Raw genomic sequence first — 22,737 nt, 5'->3', positions numbered from 1 at the left:
CTTATATACTAAGTACACACACTACAGCTTGATGGCTAATACCATCACGGCTCGAACCTCTAGGTTTTCAAAATATTTTCTTTACCGCACTATCAAGCTTTGGAATAGTTTGCCTGGGTGCGTATTCCCTCCTTCCTTTAATTCGCCACAGCGTGAAGAAGCATCATTGTAGGCCCGCAAGATTGTGTCGATTGGTATGAGATAGCCATCTGTTACCATTCGATACTTTCTCTGGACGATATCGCCCTTACCAACAAGTACAGTGCAGTCACTTTACCATGCCAGAATAAAGAAAGTAATAAATAAAAAAAAAAACATTAAAAATCTCAAAGAGCTAAAATTCGAAGTAACATGCATTTAGATGTAATTTTAAGTGTTTCTTATTTCCTGAAATAAAGCCAGACATTAATATGTGTTTATGTATCGTTTGAGCATTGACGGTTTAATAATATTTTATGTATATTTACGATTGACATTCTCAATAAAACTTTTTAATATTCTTGACATTATGTAAAGCACCGAAAACGTCTGTGCCCTCAAAACACAATCCAATAATTACAAATTGGATTATTTGTAGACAACGCTTGATCACTCTACTTTGTTAAAACAATTTGGAACAAAATTGGCCTCTTTAATCGCAAATCTTTTGAAACTTTCATCCATAACTTGGGCTTGCAAAACAAAACTCCACTGTCATAGTGAAACTTTGCAATTAATTTAACAATTAATGGAGTGATCGAGATAAGAATGGCTTGGAATTTGTTAATCGTCTTAAAAGCTCTCGGCCTAACTTACCAGCAACGCAATAGGGAGGAAAATGAGCTCAAGAATATTTCTAGAGATTTCACAAAAGAATATCTTTGTGATGACGATCAGGCTCTTTATAGAGATTACAATACCCTTGTGATTAAATCAGAATAGCAATTAATATAAATGTTGTAAACAGAAGTATAAAATACAATTGCGATTTATAATCTGAGGAATGAGTAATAAGAAATATCAGAAACATCTGCTTTCATTTTAATGAAGTGCTCAATTTTCTTTTGTTATTTTTTTTCTTTTGTAACCTGTGTGAGTAGAAGTATCAGTTCATAATGATTTGTTATGTTAGACCATAGAATAAGTAATACACTACGTAAGATGGTAAATATTTATATGAAACTATTTTATAGCGGTTTTTTATATATTTTTTTTCCGACGTTTCGAAGACTTTGCAGCCATCACGGATAAGGGAGAGGGGGGGATGCGTGTTCGGTGCTGATGAAAAGTCAAAGTTGAAATATCTACCTACATTTTACAATAATATTTCTTTTTCTTTTTTTTCGTTGTTGACGGTCTGATTTACATTGAATGAGCTCACAGTGTCTTAAAGACTGAAAGCCAGTCTTTTATGTCGTCATCAGTAGAACCAAATCTCACGTTTGTACAGGCTTCCAACAATCTTCTCTATTGAAAAGGATATTTAGTTTTTTTGATTTCTATAGCCTCGCGCATCATCATACGTAGGAATCGGAAGAATTTGTGGCTTGACTAGTCGCAGGTAATTATTGGAGCCTTCTCCCGAGTGTTTAGCAACTGCAGACTTCGTAGAGCGTCGGTGGTTCACGTCAGCTATATGTTCTTTTACGAGTGTCCCTACATTCATTTTTGTTCAGCCGAATTAAGAGAGGCCACAATTACAATCGATATTGTATACGCCCGGCTCTAGCAGAGATAATTGTGGTCTCCTTTATAGTTCAATTAGTTATATGAATTTTATTACATCTTTTAACGAGTATTTGTAGAATTGCCTAATTCTTGCATCACTTAAAAAACCAACTACTGTCAATTCAATAACGATATTAAACTCAAATTATCTAGCTATTAGTAATTTATTCTAAAGGGATACGGGTTATATTCAATTAGGTCCCTAAATTGGACCCTTCGAACTCCTGGACCCTTGGTTATGGTAATTATTGGATCGGTTACAGCCTTTGTTTAATTCTGTAGCACCGCTGGGACCGATTCAGAAGGATTGCTCAAACCGAATGAGTTATGTTAGACGATTTCTCATTTAACAAAATGATGTCTCCATTTTGTGATATTAACTCCCGGTACATTTTTGTTAATCTGTCTCAAAAGGGACATTTTATTATTAATGTCCGTCAGTTAAGGCTGGTGTTTAGTTTTATGTTTTTATGGTGTTTTACGGCTCTGGCTGTTGGTGGAAAGGTAGTAAACTTGGACGTTACTCTCTGAAATTTAAGTTAATATGACCTGTATGTTTATGCGTACAATATACATATATTTATAAATATTAATAATAGATAGGAAAGTGTATGATTTTTTTGTGCCAGGTCCTTAATTAGTGAATATAATCTCTACATGAAATTTGCGTTAGTTACGTAGACAAATGTTATTGTCCTATATTAGTCTAGAGAGGGTTCCAAATATGTTTAATCATTGAAGGTTGGAGACCTTAATAAGCTGTCCTTAGGCATAATACTAACAAATAGATATTAGGTACACCGACGACACCAGAACCTTGCTAATTAAAACTACCCATTATGTCCTAACTCAGAAATTGCTTATATTCATTGTTGCATCTATTTTAAATCTGGTAATTTCCATTGCCTTTGACGTGGCCGTTCTTATTGCCCTGCTATCTCCCATTTGGCGGCTTTTCTTACGGACAATGCGAGCGATGGTATGGGTATTCTGAACTTAATTTTTTTATTATCATAGATTCTATTTTAGACAGCAGACAACCACAGCCACAACATTCATGCCCAGATTCGAATTGAAAATAGATATGAAGTGGTATAAATACTAATTTCCGTTGACGTTACCACAGCAATTTCCGGAAATATTTACAGCAAAACAAGAGACAGAAATGGCTTAATGTAAACGCGTTATAAGTCTTTCAACCAAGTCCAATAAAACGACACAATAAGCACACAGTATAGCTAATTGGATCATACCCACCGTCGTTTCTTATCTGAGGTAAATTGTATATTATTAAAAAGGCTCGCTCCTATGCAATCATGTATGGAGGAGTTATGGATGCACTCGTTCTACTTATTTTGTGATACGTGAGTGCATAAGTGCATTAGAAGTGGTTGACAACTTTGTATACTTAGGTTCTATTGTGACAAACAACGAGTCATGTGAGCCGGATGTGAGAAGAAGAATTGGCATGGCAAAAAACGCTATCACCCAACTGAAACACATCTGGGCTGACAGGAACATCTCACGTAAGACAAAAAAACAACTAGTCACCACGCTTGTCTTCTCCATCTTCTTGTACGGCGCGGAAACCTGGACCCTCAAAAAAGCTGACCGACTTCGTATTGACGCGTTTGAGATGTGGTGCTGGAGAAAACTACTCGGCACTCACTGGACGGAGCATAGGACCAACGCATCCATCATCGCGGAACTCAAAGTCCCCTTGAGACTCACTACCACCTGCCTACGGAGAAGTTTCGAATACTTCGGCCACATTGCCAGGAAAAGTGGAGACAATTTTGAAAAATTGCTGCTGACTGGCAAGGTGGCTGGCAAACGACCCCGGGGCAGAAACCCAATGCGTTGGTCTGACCAGTTCCGGTCCACGTTAGACACCACAGTTTGCGAAGCCTTTCGCGCCGCCGAAGATAGGACAAGGTGGCGAAACATAGTCCGAACAAAAGTTCTTCAGCAAGGTCACGACCCTCAGCATTGAGGTTAATCGACGCAAGGAGGAGGAGGAGGAGTGCATAAGTTGTTCACAGTATAAATTATACCATTAAATAAATAACTAAGTTAGAAAATACGCGAGAATGATTAAAAGGTGAAATGCTCCTTAATAATAGTCAGGGGGCCCTATTCCCTCTACAGGGGCGAATTCGTCTTGTCGCAATTACGCGCGTCCTAATCAATGGACGCCTTTGAAAGCTGTATAGATAAATATGGGATTTTTTGACTTACATGGCTATCATAGCGACGATAGCCTAGTTGGTTGTGGAACGGACTGCCGAGACGAATGTCCGCAGCTTCAAATCCCAACGGCACACACCTCTGACTTTTCTAAAACTATGTGTGTATTTGTGAATTGTCGCTTTCCTTAACGGTGAAAGAAAACATCGTGAGGAAACCTGCACACCTGAGAAGTTCTCTATAGGAATTTCGAAGGTGCCTGAAGTCTACCAGTCCGCACTAGGCCAGCGTGATGGACTAAGGCCTAATCCCCCTCAGTAGGAGAGGAGGCCCGTGCCAAACAGTGGGACAGTATATAATACAGGGCTGATATTATTATATGGCTATCAAATCTGTACTTTGATTACGACGTAATTTCGAAAGGACGGATTCGCACGTGTAGATTGAATAGGGCCTGACTACCTTAAACATTTCACTTTCACTTCGTATTTGAGTTGTAAGCTTTGCTGTCACGGTGTATTATCTCTTGGAAATAGCGGCTTCAACGTTTACACTATATTCCGCTGACTATAGTTACCTTAAAACATCTGTTATTTTGAGGTCTTGGAAAATTCTAGAACATTATATAAAATAGATATTTTAATTGGTAAAAAGTTTTCTTCAATACTTGCACGGCAAAATAAACCAGCTGAACCTGATGGTAAGTGGATTGGGTCCAATAAAATGTCGACTTACAAGTGATGATTACCTCTCGACAGTCGACACAATTATGCCGGCCTGATGGAACTGACACACTTACCTGAGCCACTATGGCTGGTTTTGACACCTTGTGGTCGCTACCTGGGCGGTTATAAAATAAATCCTATCAACTAAACTTGCTTAACAAGCTTAAACTTGAGCAACATGTTTGAACATGTTTAGATGATTGTTGAAGCAGAAACAGGTCCATAACTTTAATATGTACAAAGCAGTGTTAACTAGTACGAAGTGCCGAAACATATCCGTCTATTCTTATTATTATTTATAAATCTCAGATTCAACTAGGTGTTTTCAAAATTTCAAATAAGAAATCACAAAACCTAGAATAAAATCTCAGAACCTCACCATAAACTGGTAACAACGAGATGAATATAAAAAATTCACGCTAAAAATAACACAAAAACACTGTTTAATTCATAACTCCTGGCTGAGGAAAAATTATGAATTTTAAACTACATTAGCGCTAAAATATACACGTGGTTTTATTAAAATTATAGCAGTACTGGGTAATAAAATGAAAGAAAAATATTGTGTATACATGCGCGGTCGTTCGATCGGTTTTTAAAGCTGCCAAACAAAATATATTGCAGTCACGAGAATCTGGAACGTAAGTGTGTCGCGTTTCGACATCAGTCTGTGTATATCTGGTTCCAACAGCCGGCATAATTGTGTCGACTGACTAGGGGTAATCATCTCTCGTAAGTCGACATTCTTTTGGACGCCATTCCAATTATTATCGTGCAGTGGCGTCGTGCACTTTCCTGTATTCGTATAAAAGAAATATGCATAGTAAATCTTCGAAGGTTTTAATACGAAGGACAATTTTAATTATAATGGTTAGTGGATATATTTTTAAACGGCTGGCTAGTGACAAAAGTATACATGTATGATGGCGGGTCTTTCGTATGCAACTGGCCGTCTGATTAGGTAACATCGCGATGTCTATTTCTACCGACAATGGCTAACTTACTAACTACCACGTTCGTTTGCTTACCAGTTGAGAGTGAAGTCAAAACCCTTAATTACAGCCAGAAACTTCTAGATGAAACATATAAGTCGCACTCGTACAATATAAAGTTAGCAATTCAATGTGTACACTTTGCATAGAGTACACAAACTACAAACAAACATACTTGAACAAATAACGAGACGCTTCTACTGTAACAGAATTTTAATACAAAACAAACATAAAGCTAAAGAACATAAATAAGTTAAGATATAAAAGAAATTCAAAACAGCAAACACGCAGCTACATACTTACAATATCGTGGATTTATTACTTTTCTTTCATTGGTAAGGTAAGGGTTACAATTAACTGGAATGAAAAAACATTTAGATGGTATTAGAGATACCCTTATTACTTAAGTAATAATTAGCTACCCTTTTACCTATGCTTTCCATTTTATCTATACTAATGTAAAGAACAGAGTTTGTTGGAACGGGCTAATTTCAGAACTACTAAATTGGTTTTGATTCTTTCTTTACTAATAGGAAGCTATATTACTTCTTAATGCTATAGGATAGATCCCGGGAAGATATTTATTAAAAAGCAAAAAAAAAAGTAATTAAATAAAGTGTTTCTTAAGTTGCCTTGGTTAAACAAACAATGTGATAAATTCGCGATTGTCTCAGTTGGCTTTCAGTGAGTTGATAAACCATTATCACAGTCTATTGCAAAATGAAATCAATTATTACTTAATTAAAGTAGTATTTTACATTAATGTTTCGGTTGACCAACAGCTCAGTTTGCGGTAACCATCAAAGCTGCAGTCTTCGAAACGTCGGTAGTAAAATTTAATATAAAACCGCGATAAAATCCGAGTACAAGTTTTTTTTATTGCTTTGAATGACGAGACGAGTTTGCCGTTTGCCTAATGGTAAGCGATACGACCATCCATAAACAGTAGAAACACCATTCAACACCTTGAATTACCAAGTATTGTTTGAGAGCTGAGACGATCAATATGTGCAGTAGTTACACTGAATGCAATGTCCTTTAAACCGGAGCACTGTGACTACACACTGTTGCTTGGCAGCAGAAATAGACATTGTGGTGGTACCTACCAAGGCGAACGCTCACATGTCAGAGACCTACGACCAGTAAAATTTTATTTCGATATCTAAGATTTTAATATAAATGTTTTTATTTTTTTATTTCAATTCCTAGGTCTCCTGGGTCCGACGCAGAGGCAAGGACGAGATTCCTGAATTGCTGACATTCGGAGCGGTGACCTACGCGGCTGATCACAGAGTGACGGTCGCCAGGAGATACCCTGGCAACTGGAGGCTGCTCATCAGGGAGGTGAAACCTGATGATGAGGGGGTCTACGAATGCCAGATATCCACACATCCTCCAAGAGTCAGCAGAACTTATTTACATGTTAATAGTAAGTTGTGAACTTGTTGTTTTTTAAAGAAGTAAATCCTAATATTTGTTTGCGTCGTCTGAAAATACGGGTAGATATTTTGGGTTTGTTATCAACAAAAAAAAAACGGAATTGCGGATTCGACGACATTCTCTAGATCAGGAATGGCGAACTAGTGGCAAACGTGTCAGTGGTGGCACGTCACAAAAACATAGTTGGGTTATAAAAAAAGTCGCTAAAAAGTGGATACTTGGATAGACAAAACGGGTCCTGGAGGGCATGATACAGATCTTTTTTTTTTTTTATTGTAAATGGAATGTTAGCTGTAGATCTTACTTTGTGTTGGGATTTGCAACTATTAATTATAAAATAATATTTATTAATAGTTTCCTCAACTATAATATCTATTGAAATTAATTTTGTAGGCAGATGTTAATATAGTCGTCACTTGCTAGTATTCAAACGATCAATCAACATAAAGCGGCAGAATTTCAACTGTTTTCGCAGACAATAAAAAAAATATTACAAAATTGGCTTCAGTATCAAGGCTATTGCTTATATGCTATCGTATAAAAGAGGTTTATCTTGTAAAGGCGTAATCTTTTTCTGTGCATTTTACTCAGCCATGATAGCGTTGAACAAATAGAACACTGGAATACTGATTGTATTCCTTCCAGAGATCCCGTAAGCCCTCTCTTAAATCCAATTTCGACCACTGTTGACCTCGCGTAAGCTACCGCGACCAAAAGAAAAAAGGTATAAAAGAAAACTTTGAAGTATTGAGTTCCGGATTGTATTGTAGTTTTAATACATTCATTGAGCAATTTAAGACACCTAAGGCCTCCGAGTTATAAACATATATAGTTATAAAGTCATGTGCGTTGCATTTTTATGTTGTGAATCGGCGGAGAAAGTGCAATAACTTGTAAGAAACAAAGATTACAAATTGATATTGAGACTTTAGGCCTGTTTCACAGGTTTCAAATAAATGTTATCTGAAAGTTATAATAACAGGTAATGGAGATAGTACTCATTTTATTACCATTTATTTGGGAGCATAGAGCGTGAATTTGTATTTGTTCACCTTATACATTTATAATAGCATTTACTTAGAAGTTGTGAAACAACTCTTAGTATCATAAACTTTGATAATACTACACTTTTTTTGTTAAGTACGCGGTGTTATACCATCCACGGCGCATTTGTAATGAGTAGACATAATACTATCAATGGACATGTTTGCCTCATTTTACATTAAATGAACAAAAAAAGGGATTTCAAAATATCATACTAAATAACAGACTGATTGATTGCCAAGGTGGCTTAGTTGTATTACGGCTGCAGTGCTGAGGCTTCGGGTTCGATCCCCGGGTCGGCCAAAGTGATAAAGTAGTATCTCTAATTAGTATCAGCCCGGGGTCTGAAATTTGTGTCCGATATGGAAAAAGGCTTACCTCTATCACATCGTGAGGCAGAATATACAAGGCGGAATATGTACCAGTTGCGCCTCTGCCTACCCTTTCAGGAATAAAAAGCATGTGTGTGTATATAAAATAAATATCAATGTAAAATAGATGAGCTAAATAAAATATAAACATAATATTTATCATAATATATAAAAATAGCAAAGGCAAAAGCCAAATGAAATACTACAAAGAAATATTTTTCTAAGATGTTGAAAGAAAAACAACGTATTTATGAGTTCATTTAAAATGTAAATTTTAAGTGCTCGCGCCTAAATCACATTGGATCTTTCTACAAGAACTTTGAGAAAATTTAAGTGATTTACGTAGAATATGCCTCTGCTAAGAAATTGTAAAGATCAGCCCTGTAAAATGGATATTCCTTTTAGTCTTCAATATCAATCGTATAAAATACGATATTTTTTTAGGGACACGACAAATAGCCCCTACTGGATCTGATAGTTGTATCTCAAATCCACCAATCGCTGCGACCCTGTGTTTACGCACTGCGAAGACTGACAAATCGAAAGTGCTGGTATAATATTATTATAGAATTACTCCTTACTTAGCTAGTAACATTACAACACTAGTAATGAAATTAAACTGCGAAGGTAATTTTACGATAACATATCTAACATAACATAAGCGGCGATAGCATGGTTCGGTGTGACACAGAATGCCGAGACGAATGTCCGCAGGTACAAAAATCAAATTTTCTCTAGGAATTTTTAAGGTGTGTAAACTCTACCGATCCGCACTAGGCCAGCATGGTGTACTAAGACTTAGCCTAATCCCTGTTAGTAATAGAGGAGGCCCGTGCCCAATAGTGGGACAGCATATAATACAGGGCTGATATCATATTATTTATTATTATATCTAACATGAAAGATCCTTCCACCTGTGACAACAGCACTAACACAATTCTACTTGCATACTAAAACATCCTAATCCCACCAGCTCCACAAGTATGGGTGGTGGACGAAGCTGGGGCGCCACTACTAGAGAAGTACTACGAAGCAGAATCGACCCTCGCGCTGGTCTGCAGAGCGCGGCACGTGGAGACGCCCACGGTGCTCATCTGGCTCCATGAAGGCAGGGCCTTGAATACTGATACAACTAGAGGTGGAATAAGGTAAGCTGTTTTCGTATATGGCATTTAAAGAGCTTCCTTAATCAGAAAGCAAAAAATAACCTATAGAAACAACCAAACATATCACTGTCATCTGCAGTGGTGAAAGGTTTATGGGATTTAAAGAGCTTCCTTATAATAAAAAGGTCTTAAGAGACGACCAAACATGGTAATAAAGTAAGTAGCAATGGGCTGGCCACATATGTCGCAGAACTGATAACCGCTGGAGTAAGCGTGTTCTAGAGTGGAGACCACGTCTTGGCAAACGTAGCGTGGGACGCCCTCTGGCCAGATGGCGGGACGACTTGCACAAGAAGGCCGACAACGACTGGATGCATAAAGCAGCAGACCGGGCTCTGTGGCGTACCTTGGGAGAGGCCTATGTCCAGCAGTGGACTGCAACGGGCTGATGATGAAACATGGTAACACTGTGTGCTGTGATGAAGAGTCAATAACCCGATTCTCGTCGGCTTCCCTTTGGTAATTTATGTAAAATTTAATTATAATTTTCTAATGATTAATGCGGCCTACGCATTCATGCATATTAGTATCTAAGTTTATGTTATGTCGGATACCGTTTCGGAAAAGTCCACCCTTCGCCCCTGGTTGCCTCTATTCTCAAATATTATATCCTTAAGAATTCTGCTAATTTTTACAAATATCGTCAATGGAGCTTTGAATTCTGTGATTTTGGTCTGAATTTAATTTTATTAGTAAGAACCTTTTGTAACTAAAAATAACGCAGACGTTAATGAAAAAGAATTTAAATAAGTTTCTTTGATACAAATATTATTCGTTCAGAAATAAATGTACTATTTATTCTCCATAATCACCAGTTTTCAGTTCTGTTCTACTTAACTATTCATACTTTAATGACAGACTTCAAAACATAAGTTACGTTTAAGGTACAAGTTAATTTTCATTTAATCTATTTAAAGCTTTCGCTTTGAAGACATTAAATTGGTCGAAGTTTATAAAATTTATTTAAACAATTATAAAGTACAGCCTTTAATTTAAAGTCATTTCTCATTTCAAACTAATCGAATTCTATTTGGAGGTCTGAGTAATGTTTGAAACTGTCAAAACTATTTAACCAATCAAGTCATCTTGAATATATTCTACTCATAAATGTAAAAGTTTGTCAAAATGTTTCGTTAGTAACACATAAACCGGTTATTGGATTCCCCCCCTCTGACTCCAATTTTCTCTTCCCCTGGTTCGTGTCCTGCAATCTTCTTCATTTCTTTACATGAACATCCTACCGTCGCTCTTTTGGTCTGCCCGTTTCTTTGTTCATCTTCAGTTGCCTATTTCAATATTTTTCTTACCCATTATTTTTTCTCTAGTACCATGTCAAGGCAGGCTACTTTATCCCTGAAAAATAATAGCTTAATTTTTATTCCGATATACATCTTTCTCCTAGTAACATGTTGTTATATTATTCCATACCAATAAGGAATATCAATACAGTGTATAAATACATACAAATAGTGAATACTATTGTCGGAACGTAACAATAGGTGTGAGGAAACTCAGCAGATTGCTTATAAATAAATGATTATATACCGATTTCAACGTGGGACGAAGGCACGTTAGAGAATTATGAAATTTTAAACAAGGTATCATGCTTGCGACCTTGTGAACGCCTTTCCGCATATTATAATATTGTAAAGAGAATATTGTATAGTATGTATTAGTATATAGTCAATTGAACCTATCTAAAATAACCTAGTTGGGTGTGGAACGGACTGCCGAGACGAATGTCCGCAGGTTCAAATCCCAAGGGCACACACCTCTGACTTTTTAAAAAAGTATGTGTGAGTTTTTTGTGAATTATCGCTTGCTTTATATTGGACTATGTGCTTAAGGCCGCGACAAATGTCCTCCCATGTATAGGCGTGCTTGATGTGTAAATCGAGCGCACAAGAATTGCCTCAGGGGGTGAGGTAGCAGGTTCGATCGCGAGTCGCGTAAAATTATAATTGTGTTTTTCTACATAGTGTCAGTCTGGAGTCTGGAGAATATCTCCCATAAGAGGCTCGGTCGTTATGATATCATAAGATGGAATACCTACGAAAAGTGATCGTAAACTACTAAAAAAACAGCTGTTCATCTCACTCCTTTTGAATAAAATCATGTCTTAAGTTAGATAACGTAGCCAACTAGAGATTACTGAACAAGCCATAAAACTTTAAAAGATAGCACCTATAAATTCAAATTCAACGAACTTAAGATAAGGTTTTGCGTGAAAACTACATTCGAAGATAAAATACTTACTATTTTACCTATCTATTAGCCTCTTGTAGCTGAGATAGCCTAGTTGGGAGTGGAACGGACTGCCGAAATGAATGTTCGCGAGTTAAAAACCCAAGGTCACGCAACTTTGACTTTTATAAAGTTATTTTTATTTTTATTTATTTATTTCCACATACAACTATTCTACAGGTAATATCCAATACAATAGCGTAGTACAATAGTTAATAAAATATTTTATTATTACTTACTATTACATAAGCGGCCGATGTAAATTCCGTCAAAGAGCATGAAAATATATCAATCTGGTTCGACAAAGCATTCAGCACACGTAGCGCGCGCGTCAATAGTGCATGCCGTAATTATGTGTGTACACTTTGTGAATTATCGCTTGTTTTAACTGAGAAGAAAAACATGTGGAAACCTGCATACCTGAGAAATTCTCCAAGAATTTTGAGGGTATGTGAAGTCTGCCACGCACTAGACCAGCGTGATTGACGAAGGCCTAAACCCTTTTGATAGTCGAGGAGGTCCGTACCAAGCACTGGGACACTACGCAATACAGGGCTGATATTATTATTTTATATTATTATTTGCTTCTTTGAAGAATTGACAATATCTGGCCATGAGCATAAAAGTTTAAAGTTTGATCATTAAGTCGAGTAAAAAGTGTGTGTTTCTCAATAAAAAAATCACCTTAACTGACCGGTATTTTTATTCGTTTTGCAGCAAATAGGTATTCTACTATCAAAGATCGCTAACTCGACAGTGTACCTTAGTTGAGTCTCTACCTACTGCTTTAATAAAAAAAACAGCAGTAAACTTTTTCGTTGTCCTCGTCGTATCAAGTAACAAATCAGGAAATTCAAAACCAGGAACACACTTGTAATTTATGAATTTTTAAAAGGGTACGTTTTCACGGAACTAGGGCCTTTATTTACATAACAACTCGCGAAGGTTCTTTTGTACCTTACAACGTAATCATAAATTTCTAGAAATAATAAGCCAAGGGCGATTTCGTTAATTGTGGAAAATGATTGTAATCTTTATTAGTTGTTCTGGACTAATGAAGTTAAAATAGGTACTTCCATAAGCAATTAAAAATTAACTGCCTTTTTCATGGACAAATCGGATTTTAATTTCATAAATGAAGTTATAATTCGTATACCAAATACTTTTAGTTATTCACGCCGTATAACTTTTATGTTGTAGATAACTCAAGGACTTTGCAGGAATACTAAATTGTAAAATATTTTCATACACATATTTATATATATTTACTCATTGTAGTTGTCAAAATAGAACGAAATGCCACTTATCACAATTAAAAATGTCTCAATTATAAAATTACCAAATATATTAATAATATGTAAGCAATATACATAGAAAGAAATTTCCAATACGAATTACAAGTTACGAAGAAGCATTAATTTTAAATTATGAAATTTTAAATCATTGTCTTCGCGGTCGTCCCACGCTCGTTCCACGGACGCTCGTCTGGATTAGTTTAAAACCTGTAGCTTACCTCCTGGCGTAATTTAATGGAAGCCTGATATAATGTAAATACACGTTTAATAAGATTCTATTTTCCTCATAAATTATGGTTAGTTACTGCTAATGTTGTAGAGTAAAGCTATAGACAATTTTCTATAAATTCCATTATAACAGTACGTTTGTTTTATACAAAAAACGACCTTACGGTACACCCTAATAATTCGTATCCTAAGATGCATAGGATTTTTAGGAGCTCAAACTACTAATTCTGAAAATTTACAAGTATGGGTGGTGGACGAAGCTGGGGCGCCACTACTAGAGAAGTACTACGAAGCAGAATCGACCCTCGCGCTGGTCTGCAGAGCGCGGCACGTGGAGACGCCCACGGTGCTCATCTGGCTCCATGAAGGCAGGGCCTTGAATACTGATACAACTAGAGGTGGAATAAGGTAAGCTGTTTTCGTATATGGCATTTAAAGAGCTTCCTTAATCAGAAAGCAAAAAATAACCTATAGAAACAACCAAACATATCACTGTCATCTGCAGTGGTGAAAGGTTTATGGGATTTAAAGAGCTTCCTTATAATAAAAAGGTCTTAAGAGACGACCAAACATGGTAATAAAGTAAGTAGCAATGGGCTGGCCACATATGTCGCAGAACTGATAACCGCTGGAGTAAGCGTGTTCTAGAGTGGAGACCACGTCTTGGCAAACGTAGCGTGGGACGCCCTCTGGCCAGATGGCGGGACGACTTGCACAAGAAGGCCGACAACGACTGGATGCATAAAGCAGCAGACCGGGCTCTGTGGCGTACCTTGGGAGAGGCCTATGTCCAGCAGTGGACTGCAACGGGCTGATGATGAAACATGGTAACACTGTGTGCTGTGATGAAGAGTCAATAACCCGATTCTCGTCGGCTTCCCTTTGGTAATTTATGTAAAATTTAATTATAATTTTCTAATGATTAATGCGGCCTACGCATTCATGCATATTAGTATCTAAGTTTATGTTATGTCGGATACCGTTTCGGAAAAGTCCACCCTTCGCCCCTGGTTGCCTCTATTCTCAAATATTATATCCTTAAGAATTCTGCTAATTTTTACAAATATCGTCAATGGAGCTTTGAATTCTGTGATTTTGGTCTGAATTTAATTTTATTAGTAAGAACCTTTTGTAACTAAAATATTAATCTTGAAAATAACGCAGACGTTAATGAAAAAGAATTTAAATAAGTTTCTTTGATACAAATATTATTCGTTCAGAAATAAATGTACTATTTATTCTCCATAATCACCAGTTTTCAGTTCTGTTCTACTTAACTATTCATACTTTAATGACAGACTTCAAAACATAAGTTACGTTTAAGGTACAAGTTAATTTTCATTTAATCTATTTAAAGCTTTCGCTTTGAAGACATTAAATTGGTCGAAGTTTATAAAATTTATTTAAACAATTATAAAGTACAGCCTTTAATTTAAAGTCATTTCTCATTTCAAACTAATCGAATTCTATTTGGAGGTCTGAGTAATGTTTGAAACTGTCAAAACTATTTAACCAATCAAGTCATCTTGAATATATTCTACTCATAAATGTAAAAGTTTGTCAAAATGTTTCGTTAGTAACACATAAACCGGTTATTGGATTCCCCCCCTCTGACTCCAATTTTTCTCTTCCCCTGGTTCGTGTCCTGCAATCTTCTTCATTTCTTTACATGAACATCCTACCGTCGCTCTTTTGGTCTGCCCGTTTCTTTGTTCATCTTCAGTTGCCTATTTCAATATTTTTCTTACCCATTATTTTTCTCTAGTACCATGTCAAGGCAGGCTACTTTATCCCTGAAAAATAATAGCTTAATTTTTATTCCGATATACATCTTTCTCCTAGTAACATGTTGTTATATTATTCCATACCAATAAGGAATATCAATACAGTGTATAAATACATACAAATAGTGAATACTATTGTCGGAACGTAACAATAGGTGTGAGGAAACTCAGCAGATTGCTTATAAATAAATGATTATATACCGATTTCAACGTGGGACGAAGGCACGTTAGAGAATTATGAAATTTTAAACAAGGTATCATGCTTGCGACCTTGTGAACGCCTTTCCGCATATTATAATATTGTAAAGAGAATATTGTATAGTATGTATTAGTATATAGTCAATTGAACCTATCTAAAATAACCTAGTTGGGTGTGGAACGGACTGCCGAGACGAATGTCCGCAGGTTCAAATCCCAAGGGCACACACCTCTGACTTTTTAAAAAAGTATGTGTGAGTTTTTTGTGAATTATCGCTTGCTTTATATTGGACTATGTGCTTAAGGCCGCGACAAATGTCCTCCCATGTATAGGCGTGCTTGATGTGTAAATCGAGCGCACAAGAATTGCCTCAGGGGGTGAGGTAGCAGGTTCGATCGCGAGTCGCGTAAAATTATAATTGTGTTTTTCTACATAGTGTCAGTCTGGAGTCTGGAGAATATCTCCCATAAGAGGCTCGGTCGTTATGATATCATAAGATGGAATACCTACGAAAAGTGATCGTAAACTACTAAAAAAACAGCTGTTCATCTCACTCCTTTTGAATAAAATCATGTCTTAAGTTAGATAACGTAGCCAACTAGAGATTACTGAACAAGCCATAAAACTTTAAAAGATAGCACCTATAAATTCAAATTCAACGAACTTAAGATAAGGTTTTGCGTGAAAACTACATTCGAAGATAAAATACTTACTATTTTACCTATCTATTAGCCTCTTGTAGCTGAGATAGCCTAGTTGGGAGTGGAACGGACTGCCGAAATGAATGTTCGCGAGTTAAAAACCCAAGGTCACGCAACTTTGACTTTTATAAAGTTATTTTTATTTTTATTTATTTATTTCCACATACAACTATTCTACAGGTAATATCCAATACAATAGCGTAGTACAATAGTTAATAAAATATTTTATTATTACTTACTATTACATAAGCGGCCGATGTAAATTCCGTCAAAGAGCATGAAAATATATCAATCTGGTTCGACAAAGCATTCAGCACACGTAGCGCGCGCGTCAATAGTGCATGCCGTAATTATGTGTGTACACTTTGTGAATTATCGCTTGTTTTAACTGAGAAGAAAAACATGTGGAAACCTGCATACCTGAGAAATTCTCCAAGAATTTTGAGGGTATGTGAAGTCTGCCACGCACTAGACCAGCGTGATTGACGAAGGCCTAAACCCTTTTGATAGTCGAGGAGGTCCGTACCAAGCACTGGGACACTACGCAATACAGGGCTGATATTATTATTTTATATTATTATTTGCTTCTTTGAAGAATTGACAATATCTGGCCATGAGCATAAAAGTTTAAAGTTTGATCATTAAGTCGAGTAAAAAGTGTGTGTTTCTCAATAAAAAAATCACCTTAACTGACCGGTATTTTTATTCGTTTTGCAGCAAATAGGTATTCTACTATCAAAGATCGCTAACTCGACAGTGTACCTTAGTTGAGTCTCTACCTACTGCTTTAATAAAAAACAGCAGTAAACTTTTTCGTTGTCCTCGTCGTATCAAGTAACAAATCAGGAAATTCAAAACCAGGAACACACTTGTAATTTATGAATTTTTAAAAGGGTACGTTTTCACGGAACTAGGGCCTTTATTTACATAACAACTCGCGAAGGTTCTTTTGTACCTTACAACGTAATCATAAATTTCTAGAAATAATAAGCCAAGGGCGATTTCGTTAATTGTGGAAAATGATTGTAATCTTTATTAGTTGTTCTGGACTAATGAAGTTAAAATAGGTACTTCCATAAGCAATTAAAAATTAACTGCCTTTTTCATGGACAAATCGGATTTTAATTTCATAAATGAAGTTATAATTCGTATACCAAATACTTTTAGTTATTCACGCCGTATAACTTTTTATGTTGTAGATAACTCAAGGACTTTGCAGGAATACTAAATTGTAAAATATTTTCATACACATATTTATATATATTTACTCATTGTAGTTGTCAAAATAGAACGAAATGCCACTTATCACAATTAAAAATGTCTCAATTATAAAATTACCAAATATATTAATAATATGTAAGCAATATACATAGAAAGAAATTTCCAATACGAATTACAAGTTACGAAGAAGCATTAATTTTAAATTATGAAATTTTAAATCATTGTCTTCGCGGTCGTCCCACGCTCGTTCCACGGACGCTCGTCTGGATTAGTTTAAAACCTGTAGCTTACCTCCTGGCGTAATTTAATGGAAGCCTGATATAATGTAAATACACGTTTAATAAGATTCTATTTTCCTCATAAATTATGGTTAGTTACTGCTAATGTTGTAGAGTAAAGCTATAGACAATTTTCTATAAATTCCATTATAACAGTACGTTTGTTTTATACAAAAAACGACCTTACGGTACACCCTAATAATTCGTATCCTAAGATGCATAGGATTTTTAGGAGCTCAAACTACTAATTCTGAAAATTTAGTTCCTAAATTAGACTTTAACCTCCAATACTAAAGCATGTTGTTGTCTAAAATTTCTGTTCTCTGATAATACTATCTTCCCTTAGCCTAGTTGGGTATGGAAAGGACTGGCGAGACGAATGTCCGCAGGTTCAAAACCCTAGGCCATTCACTTCGGACTCTTCTAAAATTATTTGTGTATTCTTTATGAATTATCACTTGTTTTAACGGTGAAGGAAATCGTCGTGAGGAAACCTGCATACTTGAGAATTTCTCTGTAGCAATTTTGAGGATGTATGAAATCTACCAATCCACACGAGGCCAGCATGGTTGACTAAAGCGTAATCTCTCTCAGTAGTAGAGGAAGCCCGTGCTCAGCAGTGGGACCGTATATAATAGAAGACTAATATAATTCTTATTGTAGTGTGAAGACGGAGCAAGTTCCTGGCGGTGCGAACAGCCTGCTGCGACTCGCCCGCGTCAACAGCAGTGACGCAGGCAACTACACATGCGCGGTGCGCGGCGCGAGGGCACACACCGTTTCCGTACATGTCCTCAACGGTACGTCAAAACCCTTAGACTTCGTAGTCTACATCATCATAATCATCATCATGATTTTTAAGCCTTTCCAAGTGCATTGCTGAAAATTTCCAGACCCTGCTGTACAGAGATCTTCCCTAAAGATTTCCAAACATAAAAATCTGGAATATGGCACACGAAAAGCGATATGTACATCGTTGTTTGATTGAGATAGGACGTAACGCGTGAGTTGTTTCAATCAAACAACATATTTGTAGTGTATCCTGTAAAACATTCTTGGGGCCAAGATTTTTATCTTCATTGTCATTAGCATCGCTTCGTCTCTCATCCAAAGGCTCGAAGCAAAACATTCAGTAACTCATTCTTTTGCCGCACTATTAAGCTGTGGAACAGTGTGCCAGAATACGTGTCCCCCCTTTTCTACAACTCGGGGTTCTTCTAGGCCTAGCGTGCAGAGTGAATTAGGCATTGGCATAATTGTGCCGACAGTTTAGTATTTTTGTCTTGCCGGCCTTGTTTTTGGGAGTAACTTCTCACCACTACAGTAAAGCCGCTTTGCCGTACCTTCGCTAAAAACGTGATCTCCTGCATTAGTCTATGAGAATTAGTGCTCATTTGCATTATATCGACAACCACCAAAATTCGGGTAAAGCTAGTAGCACTCAGCTATCCGTTATGTTGCAATATCAAAATCATTAGTATTATGTTTGGTAATATCATTAATATTACAGCCAGCTTCAATCAAGTCGCTACTGGAAACAATATTACCAGATTTGGCACGTAATATCCCTCTTGGATCTAACGTAGTATTTACCTCTCCGAAATCATTATCACGTAACCAAATATTCTAGTAAGAACGATTTGATACGCTTGGATGTAAGATAGCTAAGGTGAAACCAAAGAGAAAGTTGAATAGACTAGCATCACATTTACTGTATGACAGACTTTATTAACCCAGCCTACATTTATCACCTCCGAGCGCGTCAGAAAATTCAGCATAACAAATGACGTCATTACAAAGGTTGCCACAAAAAAGTTTTTTTCCAACTACTACAACTAGACTTGGAATTTAAACTAATGACTATAATCGTTTATCACCGGCCAGTGTTCCAGTTTTTGAGCTACATTAACTTGTCGACAAAAAACGTGTTAGCCATTTATTTTAATAGAAAAAATAGATAATGGGAGGAAAGTTTTTGTTCCTTAGGCCTCGTTTACGGACACGGGGCTTCGAGTGTCGCGTAGGGGAGCACGGTCAGCTCTGAATTCGAACATATGGAGTTATATCCTGTTCCATCAGGCCGGCATAATTATGTCGACTGCCAAGGGGTAATCATCTCTCGTCAGTCGACATTCTACTGAACCCCCCTCCACTTACCAGGTGCAGTGGAGCCACATTGCCATGCTCCACCGTATAAAAAAAATGTTTACGGAAAAGCCATTTTACACGCGGTTGCTTGGAATGCAGTGTCATTCGCTGCAGAGCTTGCGGATGGCACCGACACGTTTTACACAGCACGTATCGTATCGCCGCACGTCCCGCTACCGCTTCCTACTCGGTTTGATTGAATGGCCCCTGCCGCAGCACCTCGCGTGGCCCACAACGATAACCACAGCGGGCGCCGCAGCAATACCCATCGCGTTCTATCTTGCACGTTAGAGAATCCGCCGTGGTCGCACCAACGGACACTGCCAGTTTCACACTTCATATCTTTATAAACAACATAGTCCATTGACATTTGGTTTTGTTCACGCGTACGAAAAAGGGCTGCGTCGCCACACTGATTTAAAAAAACGTCTGACGCACCACTAAACGACCCGCGTTGCGACCTAATCGAAGATATCTTTGTCTTCTCTCAACGACCGCCCGAGCCGAGGTTTGTATCCCACGTAGGGGGATACCCTCAGCATGGTCGTCTAAATTAACGGATTGGAGCGCCTAAAGCGTTCACCTGGATGACCGGTGTAGCTGAATAAGCCGACTCGCGTCAGGCTATCAGCGGTGGATCCAATAAAAACGCTATGCACGACTCCCCACGTCTTCATAAATGAAGCCTTAGTTACATCACTTAACGTTCGTAGGTCATGTTTGTAGAACACTTCTACGATGTGCGATTTAGGTTTTTACAAACTATATTAGCGTCCTTTTTGTTTGACCCTCAAATGAAAGTCTTTACGTTTTTAAATATATTATAATTTATGTAAGTTTTCTTCGTGATAACGTAAGATATTATGTATTGCGAGAAAAACTAATTATAAAATTTTGTTAAATTAAAATATGAATGATTAATATGCATGAAGTAAAGTCTTAAATATTGTCAACGATATAGTTAAAATAATTACTTTTTGAGAAATGCCATTGACTTTCTAATATCTTTAAAAGCAAAAACAAATTCTAAGACAGATTAGGTATATTTAATAGCACCATATTGTAGATTGTTTAAATTTAAAAAAAAAAGGCTGAACGGGTGTCGTAGTTGTTAGCGTGCACGCGTGACACCGCTCTGATGTGCAAGGTACGAATTCCGGAACGGGCAGTAATATTGAGTTTTTCAGCTCAGTATCTGCCTGGAATCGAATTTGTGTCCGATATGGTGAAAGTGATTGCCTTAGTTGCACCTGCAGCTACCTTTTCAGGGATAAAGGCGTGTGTGTAAATCGAAAATAAATCACCAACAATTCCAAACATCAACTAACAAATAACCGTTTGTTCCAGAAAGCCTCGCAGAACTGCATGCTGGCGGCGACTGCCTCCAAAAACCGTCGACGATAACGATAACGACGTTATTAATAACAGTTATACTGATAACCGAACAGTCACCGTTATTTTCAACTGTGATTTTTTTAGCGGCCGCGGCGCGCGCCGCTTGGACCCAAGGTCTCCTAGACGAGCATTTTGTCGTATTGTTACCGACGTGATAAATAATAGTGTAAATAACATTGATTATGATAATATATAGTTATTGGGAAATAAAATTTCATTATATTAAGTGTTTTATTTGTTTTGTTTTGGATGATACGTAAACCTAAATCAAACAATGTTTTATGAAATGTGTTACGTAAGATGGCGAAGGAAATTTAGAGTATGAAAACTAACACATTATTATAATGTTTTATTATAATTTATAGTGCAGTTTAACCCATTATTATAATTTTTTTATTACAATTTCTCCCTTGGTGCATGCTTGGTTTGACTTCTATAAAAAAGAAGAGGTTTTCAATTCGTGTATGTATTTACACAAATTGCTCTGAGATTTGTGGACCAAATTCAGTGATTACTATTTTAATTATAAGGTAAGTTCACCATAAGGCCCCATTACGACATAATAATATGCCTTGAGGTATCTAAAAAAAACACGTTACAATCAAGTTATTGAAGCTAATAAAATTAATAATATTCTTCATGATCTCTACTAGAAACTTTCACAAAAATATGTAATTTAACTTCAATTCACACGTGTAAACATTTACAAACAACCATTTTTACACAAACCGCTATTAAGATATCGTCGAGTGACAAAATGGTAGAATTAAATTGCGTGCGCTATCTCACACATTTGTATTCTGGGCACAACACGCATTCATACGTGAGCTACTTGGGAAAGGTCACTGTATCCCGCGATAAATAATGTTTAAGAACGTTTCCTTACAAAATATATAACCATCATTTGTTAGTTATTTGTAATATTTTTGTAAAACGCTATAAAAAGGCGTGAGTTTATATATGTAATTAAGATATTCATAGTTGTTAGTTATATTGTAGCCTGTGCAACTGAACATAAGACCAACATCTCATACCTCAGGATGGCGAGCGCAGGGGAATACCAAATAATCTTGGATGGTATTTCTACTGTTTATGAGCGGTCGTATCGCTTAACATCAGGTGAATAGCAAGCTCGTATCGTCATTTAAAGCAATAAAAAGAAAATAGTTTACAACGTGTTGCAGAATGTCTTCAATAACTTTAATTACGAAAACTAGTTTGTTTGGTTACTTATCACTGCTATACATCTGGGATCATACATAGTTTGACTACAATTCCAGGCAACATCTTGCTCGTGAACGAAGCTGCAAACAACACCTACATAGAACATAGAAGGGTATTTCTCACCTAATAAGTAAGCAAATTATATTCCATAGTTTATATATTTTCACTATAATAATATCGCATTTAAGTATTAAAATTTCCATAAAAACAGTGATACAAATTGACTCCTCTTTAAAATGCAAATTCTTTCTAAGGAGGTCAAACAAAATTTATTCAACCTGCTACAGCTCATCATTACAACGAGCTCCCAACGTAAGAATATTCGAGATTGTTTTTATAGTAAAAGTGGGTCACATCATGTTGAGTATGCCTGCTGTTGTCGATGGAT

General features: G+C 36.7%; 1 protein-coding gene across 1 annotated transcript in view; it reads left to right on the top strand.

Annotated features, from left to right (window-relative positions):
• The window catches only part of LOC115440889, a 67,072-nt gene extending 45,790 nt beyond the window's left edge, over positions 1-21,282 (top strand). Inside the window, exons 4-7 of the mRNA XM_037436576.1 lie at positions 6,821-7,040; positions 9,440-9,614; positions 18,246-18,382; positions 21,078-21,282. Of these exons, the coding sequence (XP_037292473.1) occupies positions 6,821-7,040; positions 9,440-9,614; positions 18,246-18,382; positions 21,078-21,280 (735 nt within the window). The 3' untranslated portion in view covers positions 21,281-21,282. The remainder of the gene's footprint in view (positions 1-6,820; positions 7,041-9,439; positions 9,615-18,245; positions 18,383-21,077) is intronic.
• Positions 21,283-22,737: the final 1,455 nt, after the last annotated feature.

The sequence above is a fragment of the Manduca sexta genome, chromosome 8, assembly GCF_014839805.1.
Source record: "Manduca sexta isolate Smith_Timp_Sample1 chromosome 8, JHU_Msex_v1.0, whole genome shotgun sequence".
Lineage (NCBI taxonomy): Eukaryota > Metazoa > Arthropoda > Insecta > Lepidoptera > Sphingidae > Manduca > Manduca sexta.
This window is presented reverse-complemented; position numbering and strand designations above follow the sequence as displayed.